At 45.2% G+C, this 17,427-nt stretch overlaps 1 protein-coding gene across 2 annotated transcripts in view; it reads right to left on the reverse strand.

The window, feature by feature from the left end:
• Positions 1-17,138, reverse strand: part of opn5 (opsin 5) — a 35,522-nt gene extending 18,384 nt beyond the window's left edge. Inside the window, exons 1-3 of one of the 2 annotated variants that reach the window (XM_035618263.2) lie at positions 16,704-17,138; positions 5,830-5,970; positions 400-519 (exon numbers count right to left, since the gene is read on the reverse strand). In XM_035618263.2, the coding sequence (XP_035474156.1) occupies positions 400-519; positions 5,830-5,947 (238 nt within the window). In that variant the 5' untranslated portion in view covers positions 5,948-5,970; positions 16,704-17,138. The remainder of the gene's footprint in view (positions 1-399; positions 520-5,829; positions 5,971-16,703) is intronic. The other variant, XM_035618265.2, reaches the window with a different exon arrangement.
• Positions 17,139-17,427: the final 289 nt, after the last annotated feature.

Genomic DNA, 17,427 nt, shown 5'->3' on the forward strand with positions numbered 1-17,427 from the left:
TTCAACTCGTATGATCAAACAGAATGTGAACCAAGCTGTTGTACCATTTATCTGAGATCTAATCAGCTCCATCTTTGACACATCTTTGAGGCTGAGACAGTGTTGATTCACACTGGTGACCAAGCAACAAGAACACGAGCCCATTTAGACGCTGTCAAGGTCCATACCGTTGTAACTTAAAGTTAAGGTATTGTTCATGTGGTGGTTTTGGCAGTTACCAAATAACTTTGCTATAAATCATGTCTCAGCAAAAAGGATGACAGACCATTTTATTAAAAAAAACACTTGTACTGATATTCATCATGCAATACAAATCATGTAATACTAAGTACATTGGTGCCGTTTGTACTTGACAGTGAAACAATGGTAGTCTTGTGCTTATAAATTGTATTACAGTACCTGAAATGCCAAAGTCGAAAATGGCTAGATTAACAGTCATGAGCTCAGGAGGCTTTAACTTGGTCTTGCGTTTGATGGTCATATAAATGACGTAGCCATTCCCTGTTGCAGACAATATCCCTGCAAGAGAGAAAGAGAGAGGAAGTTTGAGGAGATACAATTTACACCTGAGACACTATACTCACAATTGCCTCTGCTTATATTTTAATGGGGTGTGGAGAAAGACAGACAGACAGATGGGAAGACAGACAGATATTGCTTGATTTATTAGTGCTACTTTGTTTTTGTCTTTCAAATTGTGCTGGTCGGTGTTTGGCATTGTTACAGAAATGCCTGGCCTAGTCTGGTGAGACGTTTTGGTTGGCAAATGTGTGCTTTTGAATTTATTTATTGCAGCCTTGCCGTGCTGTGTGTAGCCCCATATCAGTCTCACAGGGAGGGGCTCGCAGATGTAATCTCTTGGTCATAATCTGAACAATACTTTTTCCACTGTTGTACCTCCACAAACAAGCTTATTTAATGCTCAGGTCCAATTTGTCTGGGCTGCTTAGTGTCAGTTAGAATTCCTAACCCTAACGGGCCTCTCCTGAGCATTTCCCCAGTTTTGGCTTCCCCGCTGTTTGACAAGCATGTTGATGCAAGTGATGTCGGTGCAGGTGCTGTTCTATCGCAAGACGTCAACATGGGGGGTAGATCAATCTGTTGGTTTTCTTCTCTGTGCAGATCAGTCTATCAGGTGAACTACTTTGATACAAATAAAAAAACAACACTAGGTGAACGTTGGTGCTCCAGTCACAGTGCATACAAACCAAATCCAAGGACATTTTTTGCAGTCGTTACAGAACCGTAATGAATGTCTCAAGGAAATCTTCAAGCTTAGTAAGACGGCACAAAACCCCGTCAAACACCAGCAATCTCACCTGTGTGCGAATTCGAACTCACGAGATGAGACCCAACCTAACCCAGGTGACAGACCTGCTCCCATCCTCCCATCCGGTACCTGCTGCAGTACCTCCAGGCTTCTCTTTGTGACCTTGGCTGCCAAAGCTCAACTACTACTTGAACATTTAAAACCTAAATTGTAGACCGAGGCCACAAGTCTTTAACTTGCAGTTAGAGTAAACAGACGGCCTGTATTCACAGAGTGCGCTTTGCGTATCCAAAGGAGACAACTGCCAGCATCAGCTGATCCCTCTCACTGCCTGCACAATCGCAACCGACCTCCCAAACAACACACCACCCCCCACATAGCTACCTGTAAATCTCAAATTCAATGCTTTATCTATGTTTTAGACAGCTGTACCTCGGCGATAAACAAGTATTCAGTTAGAGCGTGAATTGTAGCTTAGATCTGCTCCCAAGATGTGAATAACAATAGCCAGAGGCGATGCGAGACAGAGTAGCCACAAAGGAAGTCGAAAATGTTTGCACGTCACGTGACTCACGTAGCCTTCAGATAGTTCCCGGAAGTTCTTGGCGCACAATTCGAATCCATTCTTCAGAGCGACAGAACTGCGATTTTTGGTAATTAGTTATCAATAAATGTATCGATTTACAATATAGTAGACCGACATGCCCATGTGATTTGTCTATGTAGTTAGTCAATACGGTTTTTTTAAAGAAAAATGTAATTAATAATTGAATGCTTTAATGCGTATGTTGATTTGATTCAGATGTGCTGATAATATAAAATCAAATTATTTAAACATCTTACCCTTCATAAGTGAAACACAGACGGTCCATTCACTCTATTCTGGTGCTAAAAAACAAAATAGGCATATTTAAGGGACTGATGTGTGTGAGTGTGTGCAATTTGGAAATTTAAAATCTGGATCTAGCAGATTTAAAAGTGGTTTCATAAAGGGGACTGTTGTGCCTTGGCAGAGGTATTTGCTCAACTTAGTGGATTCTAGTTGCATCTGAATTGTTACGTTTAAATGGACTTTAAAGTCAGGTTTTTAGTCACTTTACTCCATTCAAATTCCACCGGAGCAGTGGTTTTAACTGAAGACGTGTGCACAGTAGGTGTAGCTGTTGCAGAATAAGGACTGGGTTACACCAGAAAAGAGGTGCGTTGTGAGCGACATGTGGACCATTCTGAAATCAAAAGTGTTCATGCCTTGTCTGTACACTTAAAGGAACACTTGAACACAAAATGAAAAGCCCTGACCCAGCATCATACTTTTGAGCCTCCAAACTGCTGGCCAATGACAGTGTGAAGTGCCTGTGACTGTTGCATCATCAAGAAGGGTACATGTGTGTGGGAGTGTGTATCCAACAAGCAGTTCAGGTGGAGCACACTGGCCACTGAATTCCCCTCTATAAATGAAATTTATTATTATTATTATTATTATTATTATTATTATTATTATTATTATCTCTTTTCTAAACTAGTGGAAGCAATTTTGATGTCTGAAACTAGCTCGGCAATGTTATAATCGAGAAAATGAAATGCAAATAAACCGAGACAGATTGTCCTGTTCTGTCCAAAAAAACCAGCATGATTGAAACATGACAAGTCAAAGCTTCAGGCTTCACCATTCAAACCAGACAGCCAACAACCACAGGCAGCAGCATAATCATCACTGAACAGGGGGAAAATATGGAAAAGGTCCTGACATTTCCAGCGCACAAGAGACTCTGAGTGATAATGAGCGAGAGAAAAAGGAGAGTGGCGAGGGAGAGAAGTATGACAGCATGATTTCCCCCACCTCATCCCCATTATGCATCCACACTGCTAATGTGGACTGACACAGTGAACCCGACGGGGTTTAGCCCGATTGAACAAATGAAGTGTAAAATTGGACTTTGAAAATTGGAGAAGGGAAGTGTGAATGAAAAAAAAAAAAGTGATTTGCAAACAATTGAATGGTTGCCAAGACTACCCGATGCTACAAAGCGCTGCTGAATTTCTTGAAATGCTACAAAGCCACAACCATGGGCATATTCATCCTCTGCAGTACTTGCAAGAAGTAGTTGCACCTGCAAAAGAAAAAAACATGGTTGTGTGAATCTGCCAGCCTGTTGCAGTTGCAGTTTGCATCCAAATCTTACCAGACTCGTAGATATAGTGGAGACTTTCAAAAGAAGGTATTCAGAGGAACATGCTGTCTTTACTTACTATTTTTTTTACAGAGGAGTACAGAGGACTGATAGAAGTCTTTGTCACATGGTGCAACTGCAATCAGCTCATTATCAGCAAAACCATTAAGCTTGTGATGGACCACCAGAGGAACAGTTGGCCCCCTGTCCTGACTGTGATCCAGAGTGAGAGTTGACTCCTATAGGTCTAATTAAGAAACGGAAGCTGAATGTGGAAAACAATCTTTAAATATTATTGCTTAATAACCTTGATAAACACAATAAAAATGAGCGAGATGATACATGCGCAAGGCTTCTACCATTTGTTTTTCTTTCATGGGAGTTGTTCCTCAGCGGGCGTGGCGGTGTAATGGTGTGATTACATACAAAGTCAATGCAAAGATGCTAGTGGACACGAAATGCGTGCCATTCGCTTCACTCCAGTCAAAATATTGGAATGTTCCGAACTAATATTTGCATGATGCCTTGACGGCGTGTCAGAAATGGGGGGTCTGGGCACCCAGAGCTTTCTGACACAAGTTGCTATTTGTATCGTGACCGGAAGAAGAAGGAGAGGGCTTGGCTTTCCCATTGGCATTCCCGTCTGCGTCTATTAATGCAACAGTTTGTGTTTACGTGTGTACGTGTGTATGTGTGTGTGTATATATAACAAAAGAACAGGCCCTAAGCACAAGATCTCTAGAGATTGCGGTCTACCGCAACAAACAAGACCAAAGGTAGAGGCTTTGCAAAGAAGCCAAAGAGACAGTCCAGCACATAGTAGCAGAAGATAAGATGAAAAACTGGGACAGTGTTCACTGACAGGCATAACCAAGTGGCTGGGACAGTGTACAGGGACTTCTTAGCCGAGTATGGATCGGAAGTCCCCAAGTCCCAAGTGGTTGAGAACAGAGCAAAGATGTTTCAGCCTGACAAAACAGCTGCTGGCTTACCAAACCAAACATAGCAGTGGTTGACAAGGAGCATTCGAGGGCAGCGGTCATAAGATGTGACAATCCCAGCCGACAAGAACATCAGGGAGAAGGAGCAAGAGGAGAAGAGCCGGGGGCTGAAAAAACTGGATAGATGTGGGAGGTGAAGTCCAAAGTGGTCCCTTACGGTAATAGGATCATTAGGGCCTGTTACACCCCAAACTGGGAGAGTGGCTCCAGCAGATATACCAGGTGCAACACCCGTAGTGTTTCTCCAGAAGAGCTCAGTCCTAGAAACGGCTTAGCTGCTGTGCACGACTCTGGTCCCACCAGGCCTCAGAGAACCGAACCCCCCCCCCCCCCCCCACGGGGGTGAAAGAAACACACGCGCACATTCACACAGTACGCATACAGTTTGATCGGATGCGAGATAAAGTGGGCTGTTCTGAGTCATACTTACCGAACCCTTGACCTTTGACCACTGGAATCTACCGCGTTCCTTGAATGTAAGTCAACGTTTGTGCACAATTTCAAGACGCACACGAAAGCGAACGGATGGTGCGGTCCGCACCACCCAGCACTGTGTGTGCAGTTTGTAAACGTCACTCGCCGACACCTTGAGAGACCTGCCAGCGGGTGCCGCCACAACTCTGCGGTTTTGGCCTTGTGATTGGCGCGTCGGCCTCCCATAGCCCAAGTCCCGGGTTCGCTGCGGCAAAATCACAACAACAACAACAGGGAGACGAGCTTTCTCCAAAACTGCTTACTGCCCCTTTAAGTCTTGAGGACATTTAACGCAGGTGCATTCTTGTTTTATCCAGGAGCTTCCCACGCGAGAGCACTGTCACCATCAGTGTGTGTCCACTGACCAGCTCAGCAGCAGCAGAGAAAAACATCTCTTCTCCTTTTTTCACGTTCTTGCACGTTTCAAAATGAAATAAATCTTGGTCACGGCTTTAACAACAATCAAACTTTCAGTCATAAAGGTGCCGCCCTGTACGCCGCCTCTCATTCAGCCTGTTTGATCTGCACGGGCATCTCATTTCACTGCTAAGTAAACATGATTCACTCCAATTATATGTGAGGACAGTTGAAGTAAAATTGGCAAATGTAATGAATGTATAACATAATATGCATGTTGTGCAACTCCTCATTTCCACACATTCTTATGAGAATGAATATAAGTAATAACAGGAAAGAGAGGCCGTCTGCCAAGAGTGGGCTAATGGAGCATACGCGGCTCGTGAGAAAGGAAAATCAAACAGGGAAATTCGTTTTGACGGGAGACTCAAGAGGCAGCTTGAAGGGCATCAAGGGGTCGACATTAAGTCCGATTGCATCAACACAGAAAAGATTAGATCGCTATTCATGAAGTGATGGAGATGGAGCAATTTTTTTCATACAGCAAGAGACTAACCTATAATACAGATGTAAAACGCTGCAACGATATCCGCCTCTCTGGAGAGTCTGGAAGCGAAAGGGTCACCGCGGAGCCGATGATGGGAGGCGTATGCGGGCCAGGTCGCGTTCTCCATCACCGCCGTCAGTGGGGAATGTCCTGTGAAGTGCAGGGAAAGGCTGAAACAATCAGGCGGCTCCGTCAAATTCTACACACACTCACGTTCACGCACAGTCGTCACACAAACAGGACGCACAACCGCATGAACCCGCCTATACGTGCGGCGCGTGAAATGCGAACACAAATATGCGCCCATTTATCCATGAGCCAGCCTCCTACACATTTCACAAACCTGCATGCTCCGTACCACGGCGTCCCCCCGAGCCGGCGATCAGAATCGGATGTCGCGGGCTGCAACAGGAGGTCGCCTTGCGTCACTCCCGTGAGAGGCTTTGACACAGATCCAACGTCACATTTTGCAGCTCTCCCGACCGGTGAGGAGATGGGTGCGAGAACGTGCTCCCGCGTTCAGGTCTGACTCAGTTGGGCAGCTTCAAGAAACCCGCCTAGGCCTTTTTGTCCACGATAGGAAGAGCGAGGGTGTGTTGTTGGGGAAAAATCTGCCCTGGCTGTGAGAATGTTTAGTCTTCGGCCAAAGGTCAGGTCGCTGAAGGGTTTTGCGCAGCTGACTGAATTCGTAATTTGACATGTTTAGCTAAAGGGTATATTTTAGTCACTTGTTGCACACAATAACACTTGAGGTACAGTTCAAAAAACCTTCTTGCTAAAGTAATAACTCGTGTATTATCCCTATGATAAACGTCTGTGACAGGCAATCGAAGAGGATATAGTAATGGAATCATCCCTACTTATGGACAATAAACACACACTAGAGTACATACACACACCCATATCTAAAAATGACCAAGTGGACAACCGAAGAAAAACACCCACAGATAACACCCCGTGCATGGCTTACAGAACAGCGGAAAATTAAATTTTTTGTCAGGAACGCCGCCTTTCGGGTTTACCTTTTGTGGCAAACACGATAGCACTTGGTGTAAGAGCTTTGTTTACGGAGGCGCCGACGCAATCAGGGAGTCGCCCCACGGCAAACCCCTCGCCTCTCCCAGTGGTCGGAAGAAGGAAGGGGGCCGGCACGCGACAGCATGTTCGGCGTTGCATCTACATGCGACGTGATGAAATATCGCTGCAATTCCCGGTGCATCCCAGAAACAGCGATGAGGTCACCCGCAGTGTGGTTACGAGAGCCGCGCGGCGAGGCTGCTGACGGCAGGAGCGGGGCCGTGTCTGTGGACGGGACATTTGGCAGCAATCATGCTGATTGCCCGGATCAATGACCTCGACGATTGATTTGATGATTTGCTTTACAATTGAGCTCTAAACTACCTGAATGTGATTAAATGTCAAATATGTTCGATCTGTAATTGTCGACACAATGGGCCACGCTTTGTATTCCCCAAAAAGGCACCGTCCGTCTGACCGGTTTCATGTCCTGTTGTCCAGTGAGCTCTCTCTCTCTCTCTCTCAGTTAAGAATCAATATGTGTCCTCCCTCCGAGAAGTGAACGGAGTTTCACAGTTCAGGTGAAAGATTCCTAGTCACTGATCACAGTATGTATCTTTGGCATTTTAATTATTTTATTTTTTTTGGCGAGACAAATGAGAGAACAGTGACAGGACAGCAAAAACAAAAAAAATCAACATGCGGTTGTATGCGGGTGTATGCGGATGTGTGTGTGTGTGTGTGTGTGTGTGTGTGTGTGTCAGTCTGGCCATAGGAGAGATGGATAAATAAGTAATTAAACAAATAGACAAACTGTTTAGATGAGTTCAAAACTAGTACAGTCCAACAGCTTATGGATTTATTCTTTTTAATCTGCCACCAATATAGCACAAAACCTAATCAAACAATCTTGATATATAACGTTTCAAATTATTATTATTATTTTTTTTTTAAAAAGATTTTACATGTCCTTTGTTTTGGTTGAGCCTGCACATCAATCCCTTTAGGCGGTGGAGACGGACCGTGAGGCTAGTTTTCTTCCATCTGCCCTCCACTCCTCTGGATTCCATTTAAGGCAGTCGAGTACTGTCCCTGATCCGGGCACGAGAGTAGGCTGAGGAGAGGGGCCTGGTAGTGTAGGGGGCTGTAGTCGTATCCAGCGCAGATACACACTGGTCCCTATGGATTTCGACGCGGTTTTTGATGCAGGTGAGTTCAGCGGCTGACGGCATATGTTCGTTCTCATCTGTCCTTCTCATGTAAGAATAGTCCGACTCAGAAGCAGCAGCAGATGCAGCACGCAGCTTGTAACGCGCTGTGATTGCAAATGTGTCTTTCGCAGTCTGTGGTCAAAGCCTTTAACTCACATAGAACACGCTGCCACATTGTCAAAATTTGAGCTGGCAACAGTAGCCTACAGTTTTGTTGTTTATTAACAGGATAAACGTTGTTTTTCTGCACATTAATCAAGGCAATAATATCATGAAGCTGTTAACAAGACTCTGGAAAGATAAAACAGGCAACCCCATCATTGGAGTGATGTTGGCCGATTCAGCTCCAAACTACAAATGACTTTAAAAAAATAATTTCAATACATTTGCATTTGTAACTACAGCTTGACCACCTAATGTGTGGTGAATGTCAGAGTCGTTGGGGTCTCTGGCGTCGGGCCTGATCTTCCCCTTCACCTCAATCCGTAAAGGATGCACCACTTTCTGCGTTGGCGCCGAACGTTACGACTCTCGTCGTGTGCCGCACAACTGACGTGTATAAGCAGAGGTTCCTATGGAGCGTGCTATCGCGGGAAGCATTTCAGCATTCGAGTCCACACAGTTTATACCAGAGGATGTGTGTGACTGTGGCGCATTTAAAAAATTACAGGATGCAGATGGAATCAACCCTTCCTTCCTCATGTATACACAAGGTAACAGGATGTGCTGTACGGTAGAAATGTGTTATGATATTTAAATATCAATGAATCCTTTTGACGTTCGCCGTGTTCACACAATCTTGACAAATTACACATTCTTTGAAAGCTCCAAATCCCCTATTTCTATCTGTGCAAAGAACAGACATCACTGCCGCAGCTGCAGAGTTGGCTCCCACCAAATGACTATGGCTCCGACGTGATAATAATATTTGTTGTCAGGATGTTTGTCTTATTATTCTCAGTCTTACTTTTGCTTGTTTTTTCCTCTCAAAAATGTTGGAAACCCTTTTTATTTTGGGCACATTATTTTGAAGCTTGTGCACAACACCGCTTGTTTCCGCCATATTGTTCTCAGCTATATTGCCCTCATGTATTCTAGACACTTGTGTAATGAATACTGATGTGGGCAACATTGGAAATAGTATCAGGGCATTAACAGAACAAAGATGTAGGAGTGTTTCGTTGGTGTGCTTTGCTACATGTTTTATAGAAGTCAATTTTGAAATAAGAATCAGACTGATCCAATAATGAAATTAGAATGCGGTCCGCCCCCCCTGAGAAATGTTCAAGTCAATTGGTCCAGTGCACAGCTTGCATCCATGACAACGAAGAAACCCATCTTAGACACCTAAATGCTGTTTTTGAAAACATACCATGCTTTGTCAACCAGGTTACTGGGAGTGCTGTTACCACCAGAGCCGGCCCTGACCCCCTTAAGCCCAGTCCCCAGAGATCCCACTACAACCCACCCCTCCCTTAAAAACCCTATGCTCCCTCCATCATGTCCGGGATAGAGAACAAATCCATACAGAACCGAATGACGCATAAACACACAACATCGATTGAATAGAGCAACTTACAGAACGGATAATCTCGAGATAAGTGAACGTCACTATAAACATAAATGAGAGGTGTACTAAACAGGAAATGTGGAAAATAATGAAAGACAACACTGATCTCTGGCTCTGCTGCCTGGCAGTTATTACTTGCTGATAGTCCCGATATCTATCACAATCATGAGCATAGCACCTGTAAAGTATCGACAGCAATACTATAATTCATTTTATCACCTCCATCAGACAGATTCCAACTGCAAGGCCCTTGCACAACACGCAGGGCATTCGGAGTGTACGTAATGGCCTCTGGTTACCACGTCTGACATAACGCGGTTCAGGGGGAGTAATGTTACGTTACCAGGCCTCCTGTTTTCCCCTAACAACTAATGCCCCGGCTAACAAACCATTAGCTGCGTGAAGTACAAGGCAAATACCACTTAAATCGAATACGCTCGCTGTCAATCAATACCAATACTTGTACTCGGGAGGCAGTGTCGACCACAAACAGAGCTCAAAGAACACACACTCGCACTTTACGCGAGCGAGACAATGTATGTGATGCACTCTAGCAATTAAGTACAGACAATACAGAGCTGAGAGGAGCATGAACGTTGAACTTGGCCTAAGAAATGACTTCAGTTGAATGCTAATGCCGCTCTTTGTCTGGGGGTGTACAAGCTTGGCATGTCGAGTTTAAAGGGGCGAGCATGTCAGTGTTGTGTCCAAGTGGTCATTGCAGGTTTCAGGAATCCGATGGCTGGTGTACTGAACAAGATCTGCCTTGATCGAATTGAAGAAGTTGATGACCAAGCCGGAAGTACGAGCCTTTGGCATCCCGCGCACGCCGAACGAAAGGGACTCGGAGAGATCACGAGACCGACGCGCATCAGTCTTTCAGCTCACGTAATTGTGCGCGGCTGACGTTGGAGGAGGCTCTGAGTGCGATCACAGTCCACATCCACTGTTAGGCGGTTATTCATCAGTTGCCGGTGATGGCGCCGAGCCGAGCCGAGCCCTTTTGTCTTAAATTGCGCGGTTGACGTTGGCTGTGTGAATCCGCATTTCTGAAGTCTCCAGAGGTCTCTTCTTGATCCAGAAGTAAATACAGAGCATCGTCACATTACTTTCCTCACAGTCAAGTGGCAGGTTCCTAAGCAGTTAATCTCGGTAGGCAAGACACTGAACAACTATGAACGGGGTAGATTTAGATGAAGGGCAAGTGCTTGAACGTACAGTAGGCGCATACTGTGAATCTTTTCCTGGTTCAAAAAAAATGATGTCGGAGCTGCCAACTCATTCCAAACCAACTTAACAACCACTTGTACTCTCTGCAGTTCACGCAAACCAGGCCTCAGGTAGTAGCACAATAAATCCTCCTTGTGTTGGTATCTTAAGCAAAAGACCTTTCGAGTATTATTTGCAGCATAAATGTTTCCCATGCACGCCGCCCGGGGCAAGGTGTCAAGTGACATTCGTAAATCACAGCACAAGGGGTTATTATGTTACGCTGAAGAACAAGGACACAAATCTCTTTTGCAACGGGGACATAAGTCATGGTTATGTCAGTGAATGATGTTTACCACTTATCCCAGTTCCCCCTGTGCAACTGTTTTTCGGAGAACAATGCATAATAGCATGTGTATGGAAGTCCTTTCTGATCCTCATTCAAGAGCATGGTGCCTCATTTTGAGCGCATTATTTCTTCATCTCATGCTCAGTTATTCGTATTCGCTTCCTTCAGGAGGACCCGCCCTCTCTCAAATAGCCTCTGCTCGCGCGCAAATCTCCGCCGCTCCCGCTCGAGCCGTTCGCCTGCGCCAGGATGTGTTGTTGCTGCACACAAATGTCATGCGCTGCCGTTTGACTCATTTTGCTCACATTCGCACACGGCCCCGGGCCATATAGCGGGTTTTCAATTAATCTCGTCGGTTGTCCACTTTGTTTTTTTCCCTTGCTCGGAGGCAGACACTGTTGAGATGAAATGTTGCCAGCAAAATGCAGGCACTGCAAGCGACCCACCACCGTGGGCAGCGTGCATTCTCTAATTCCCGTGAAATGGACGGTGAGGAGGGCACTGTCGGTGCCTGTCGTAAAGTGTCCACCTCGCTCTGATTTCCCCAAAGAGAAGGACATGAACGTGATCGTTTTCCTTTTCATGCGAGGCTCCGTCACGACCGCACGGTACATCGAAAAGAGACCGATTTCCTTGACGCGCAAGTTGTTGATGTATGCCTTCTCTAACTTTTACCAAGACGGGGATTCTTCAACAAGGCTGCGGCAAAAGAGGTTGTATTTTGAAGAATACCACTCCCAGATACCGTGACCTCTAGGGCTGACACGATCGCTCGGATAATTCGAAACCGTTTGATTACTAGCAAATCCTTCCTAAAACAATTTGCCTCGAAAGCTTCGTTTCAATCAATGTTACTGACGTCGTACCGCTCACCTCCGCATTACCGTCGCACAGCGGCCTTCTAATGTTGACACGGTCGGCGCGGAATACAAAACGGATGAGGAGAGCGAAAAAGAACAACGGAATGGGCGGAAGAAAGCGACAGAAAGTTGTCCAAAGTTTGCCATCAATTCAAGCTGATGAAAAGCCGGCGGTTTCAAGCAATAAGAATGTTGCTTTTTCCCGGGAAAAAGGAAAGCACTCTCTTGTATATTTACTTTTGCTCCTGTTGTACGAGGGGAGGGACTCCTGTTGTGAATGGGGCCGTGCGCGGCGTGCGCGGCGTGCAGCAGATGTGCAGTAAATGTCACCGCTGATGTCCAACAATAAACGCAGCCGTGCCTTCGGCTCCACCGCGAAAGTCTCCGCGTGCCCCCCGTGTGTGTCTGTGGGAGGGACAATAGTCCCCCGACTGCGGCCCCGACGACGGGCGGGATACTGCTCAAATGACCGATAGCTGCGGCCCGTAGTCACCCCCTGGAATCCGATCTGGCACTCATCAAGCAACGCTGGCGAGGAAATGTCCAAAAGCTTCCGCCCCAGGTTCCCAGCGGCCAGCACGCGCCTCGGACCCGAGCCAGCGTTGGCCGTCCCCGCTGACCTTCCTTCTAATCTTGCCCCAGGGGTCCCGGCCAACCAATCGACAACTGCTCCTGATCTCCGGACGACCGCCCAGCGGACAACTGACTCTGATCCTCTGTCAGTGGTCCGGCCATTGCCTGAGCCTTATTTCCACACACAGTATTACATGCGCAGCCTTAGCAACGCCCAGTAGCACTAATGAAACTCACGTTACCCCTCATTTGTTGACTTAAGCTGAATAAAGCAACGGTTCTTGTACAGTTATCCATCATTTGTGAGAATTTGTCACATGATTTCCTCCAGGTCTTTCCAGGGAATCGAGCCGATTATTCAACCAGGAGATCAAGTCGATTGTTGTTTCACACAGTTTGTTCGGTGTGGTCAAACGGCGAATGTTGCCGAAACAGGAACTGATTAAAAAACACAGTGATATGACGCGACGGTGAAAAACAAGGAAGGTGATGCTGAATCGCAACATTTTTCAAATGCAATTACGAACAATGCACGCGATTTGTAGCACCTCGGCTGCAAGATCAAATGTGTGAGAGAAAAAAAGGAATAAATAGCCCTTCCCTGCTGTTTTGGGATTCAGCATTTTTAACAATGAAGCTAGACTAAATACACACACACACACACACCCACACACACACACACACAAACACAAACACAGAAAGAGCACAAACTTAGCACAATGCCAGTTCCATGCAGAGTTAATTAGAATAATCAAATTAATAACATACCAGGGCAAGCTTTATCTCCATTTTTTTCCCTTTTTAAAAAAAAGAAAAAAAAGAAACCTTATTGGGGGAACTGGGGAATTTCACCTGGGGGATGTTTTCATTCTGCGATTTTTGCAATCGTATGATTCCAGGACATTTTAAGTCAATAGACTCACGTTTGAGTCGACCACTTTTCCTTCAGAAGGAACTCTGTCTTCCTCTGCGGTGCGGTGTGGAGGGGGCTTTAAACGAAGCCAAGGGGTGTATATCTTCGTCCAAGTGATTCAATTTGACAGACGATATCATTTACCGACATATCAAATCAAAACGTTAAGTAACCAATGTGGTTAAGAATGTTTTACAGATTTGTTTTTTGGTGCGTGTGTCTGGTCACACAGTCTAGCGGGCCTTTGGTTACGTGACCTGGTGTTGACGAACTTTATTACTTGAGTTCAGAACTTCATGTTTAAGTACACCCGATCAATCTTAATTATATCTACTTACTTTGCACATCACACCGACTCTCCTTGAACTCTGCTGTACGTTGAGAGACTGAAATACCGAGCAGGAGGTGCTTTTCTTGAAATGTTAAATTGTTGTGATTTGAAATGTATATTTCAAATTAGTCAAACATCAATCATATACTAATGAAATCATCAAAAAAAGATCCAATAAAAATGACTGCCATCAATTTCTATGTTTTCTTTGTGCAAATAAACTGAGTTTACTCCAAGACACCATATTTTTATTTTTACACAGATTTTTTTCATACCTCTTTATTATTCAAACACAGTATCCCTTTGGGGTTCAGGTAAGTTTCTTTCTTCTTCTAATTCTAAGGAGATAATTCACACCTCACTAAAACTAATTCGATCAGACTGCTCACCCGTGCAAAGTGACCTTCATCCTCTCCCAATGAAGTTGATGCCTGATGTGATTCCCTATCCTAAACAAGCAGAACAAAGCAGTAACAGGCATGAGAGGGTGGATGATGTGTAAAAAATTTAGTGCAAATAAATAGCGAAATTATGGAAGTGCAAGTGCCAAATGAATATGAGAAATTGAATGCCCAAATGCCCAAACACTTAAAACTGTCAAAGTGTGGGTGTCGCTGCACCCATGACACCCGCGGGTGCGACGCGCCTGCTATAGTTTCCGAATCCAAACATTTCATGCTTGAAACCACCGAAAGAGGTTTCATTCCCAGCGCCATTTTCAATGCAGACTAACTATTCAAGCTCGCAGAAGAATGAAGCGGCGTCATTGTGCCGCCTCGCAAGTGAAAGTACCCGCTCCGGTGATGACATCTCAGAACTCGAACCAAAAGCAAGGAAAGAAAACAAAAAAGACTTGTAGCTCACATGAATGGAGTCAGTGAAAACGAATGGAAGCCTCCTTAATACAAAAAAATTCAAGGATTCCCACCTGCCCCCCTTCTAAATAAGATGTGACGCGCGCGGGTCCGAATCAGACACAGAGTCCTCCTCGGGAGCTGCTGCGTCACAGTGAATTTCAGAGCCTTCACGCAGTAGTAGTAAGTGACTCAAGTACTGTACTGAAGTAAAAATTGAATTTACTAGAGTATTTCTGTTTGACGCCACTTCACACTCCACTACATTCCAGGGGAGTACACTGCGCTCTTCACTCTCGTCCATATGACAACTGTGATTTTTCCAACAAAGCGTGATCTCCTTCTAGAATATGAATGTCCCTTCTTATCCTTCTCGGCCCTTAATACAAATTCATTTCCTCATCTCTTAAACAACTTTTTAAGGCCCCTTTCACACAAGATGGTATGAAACTCGAGCAACTCAGAGAGCGCAGCCCTCCACCGAGGCCGAGCGGTTGTGCCCCGTCTTGCAACCCTTCACAGGACTCCCGGCTGTAACCATCCGAAAAATGTAGCCACCTTTTACCCGAGACAATAACTCTTTGGAGTGATACTCCTCCAAATAACAAACCGAGGTCGAGCCCCGGCGGAGGTAGTGAGAGCTGGTTGAATGCAGTCTTCTCACAGCGCCGACGGATTTCTTTTCAAGATAACAAGGCTGACATCTTCTTGTACCACTCAAAGTGGCAATTGGTCTGCTCCTTCTTCCCCTGTTACATATGATCCATACATAAAAATCATGCACCATTAGAGTCATCAGGTGCATTTTGAGGACACTTATCATTCCTTTTCAAGTACACGCCTCAGACACAATCGTGAGCCTTGAAGACTCTATAGAAAAAAAGAAGAGAGCTACTGTAAATCATCTGTAGGGCCGAGGAGTTGGGTGGAGGACTGAGGTGTTGTAACATTCTATATTATGTATTTTCATATACGACATTAACTGATAGAAATGGTCCACTTTGTTGAGATGGAAAGCACATTAAATCTCCTGGAAGAATTTCAAATGTGGCCTGAGATACTGTATCTGGATTAGGGCTCTCCCCAGTGCCAGTTTTTTTTTTGTAGCTCCAATGAGAATTACCAGCAAATAGCCGAGGCTTTGAATATATAGTCTTTCCATCGCCTTAGGTTACACTGATGTTCAACTGTAACGTCTTCTTTTATTACTTTAACCCAGGTGCTGCATCCGGGGACAAACATCACACGTTGCGTCGTGTTAGACGGTTTATACAAGAAGAACTTCCCCTGATTTTAAGAGGATCGCCTTTAAATGTTTTTAGCCTGAGGACATGATTTGGAAGCCTGCCACAGAACATGACAGACAACTCAGACAAGAGTCTGTGAAACAAACCATGACCCCCCCCACCCTCCCAGAAGGCAAATAAATCAAGAGGAGGTCTCTAGTTTAGTTTACAATGTATCTATTAGAGGTTCGAGAGGGAGCTGGACTTCCCCAAGGCTCTTACTGAAACAACATCACTCTGCAGAATTACATTCTATATAGTGCACAATGTTGCTCTGCAAATGACAATCTGGCAAACAAAGTCCCTACATATAATAGCCCATAAAACACAAACTATTTCAATAATTGTGTGTGTGTGTGTGTGTGTGTGTCTGTCACTTTTAACACTTGGATTAATAATGGATTACTTATTGGACCAATGGGTAATCCAAAACATTTTGACTGTGCAAATTGTTATTGCAAGTTGTATATATATACACACACACACACACACACAAAAGGAGAGGCTGATAAAAGTATACTCTGATACCTGTGCAATAAACAAATGACTGAATTGTTGTTGAGGGAAAAATCGGTGGTGCCAGTGTTTATTTAACCCCATGTCGGTTCGGGTGTGTGAAGGCGCGACAGGACAATGAGGAGACATTACGCAGACACACGATCTGGCCAAATGGCGCAGCGTCAGGGCGCAGCATCATCTTCGTCGCTCACCTTTCGACCGGCGCTCATCGGTCCTCGCGGGCGCAGTCAGTATATTCCCCCTTCCAAAGAAGAAACTAACGATGACCTGTTCCACCGTTAGAAAGAAAAGCAGAAGAAGAAGGAGATAAATCAAAGGGAACGAACGACTTCAGCACTCGGGGTCCCGACGACGAGCCAGGGGCGGTAGTCCGTGCGCGCTGTCCAACTCGAGCGCCGTGCCGCAGACGCGCTCCGCATCCACTCCGCGCGCCTCTTCCTCTGCGTCTTATATAGCGGCAGAAGCGCGCGGACCGATACGTCGCCGCCGGACGGTCGACACTCTCAAAGGAAACAGGTTCGACGTTCAAACTCAGTCAGGATATTTGCCCAACGTGCATCTCATCACCGACGGGCGCACGGCGCAAAGCAACCGCGCTAAATAATACACCGGGTGGACTGGAACTACTTCTTCTTCCGCCGATGGATGGACCTCTATTGATATGGACTAACAGGACAGATACATAGACAGATGGGGTAATGAAACAGATGAATGGCTTCATGAAGATCAGGGCTTTCCTCTTCGGGGAAGTGTTTCACAGGTTATTAAAGGTTAAAAAAAGTCTGTCTTTTTTTTGCCAAAACATCTGCATGTTTTGATTATTACATTACATTCATTTTAGCAGACGCTTTTGTCCAAAGCGACTTACAATAAGTGCGTTCGACCATTAAAGATATTGCTTAAAAGTGCAAGAAT

The sequence above is a fragment of the Scophthalmus maximus genome, chromosome 18 (assembly GCF_022379125.1).
Source record: "Scophthalmus maximus strain ysfricsl-2021 chromosome 18, ASM2237912v1, whole genome shotgun sequence".
NCBI classification, from domain to species: Eukaryota; Metazoa; Chordata; class Actinopteri; order Pleuronectiformes; family Scophthalmidae; genus Scophthalmus; species Scophthalmus maximus.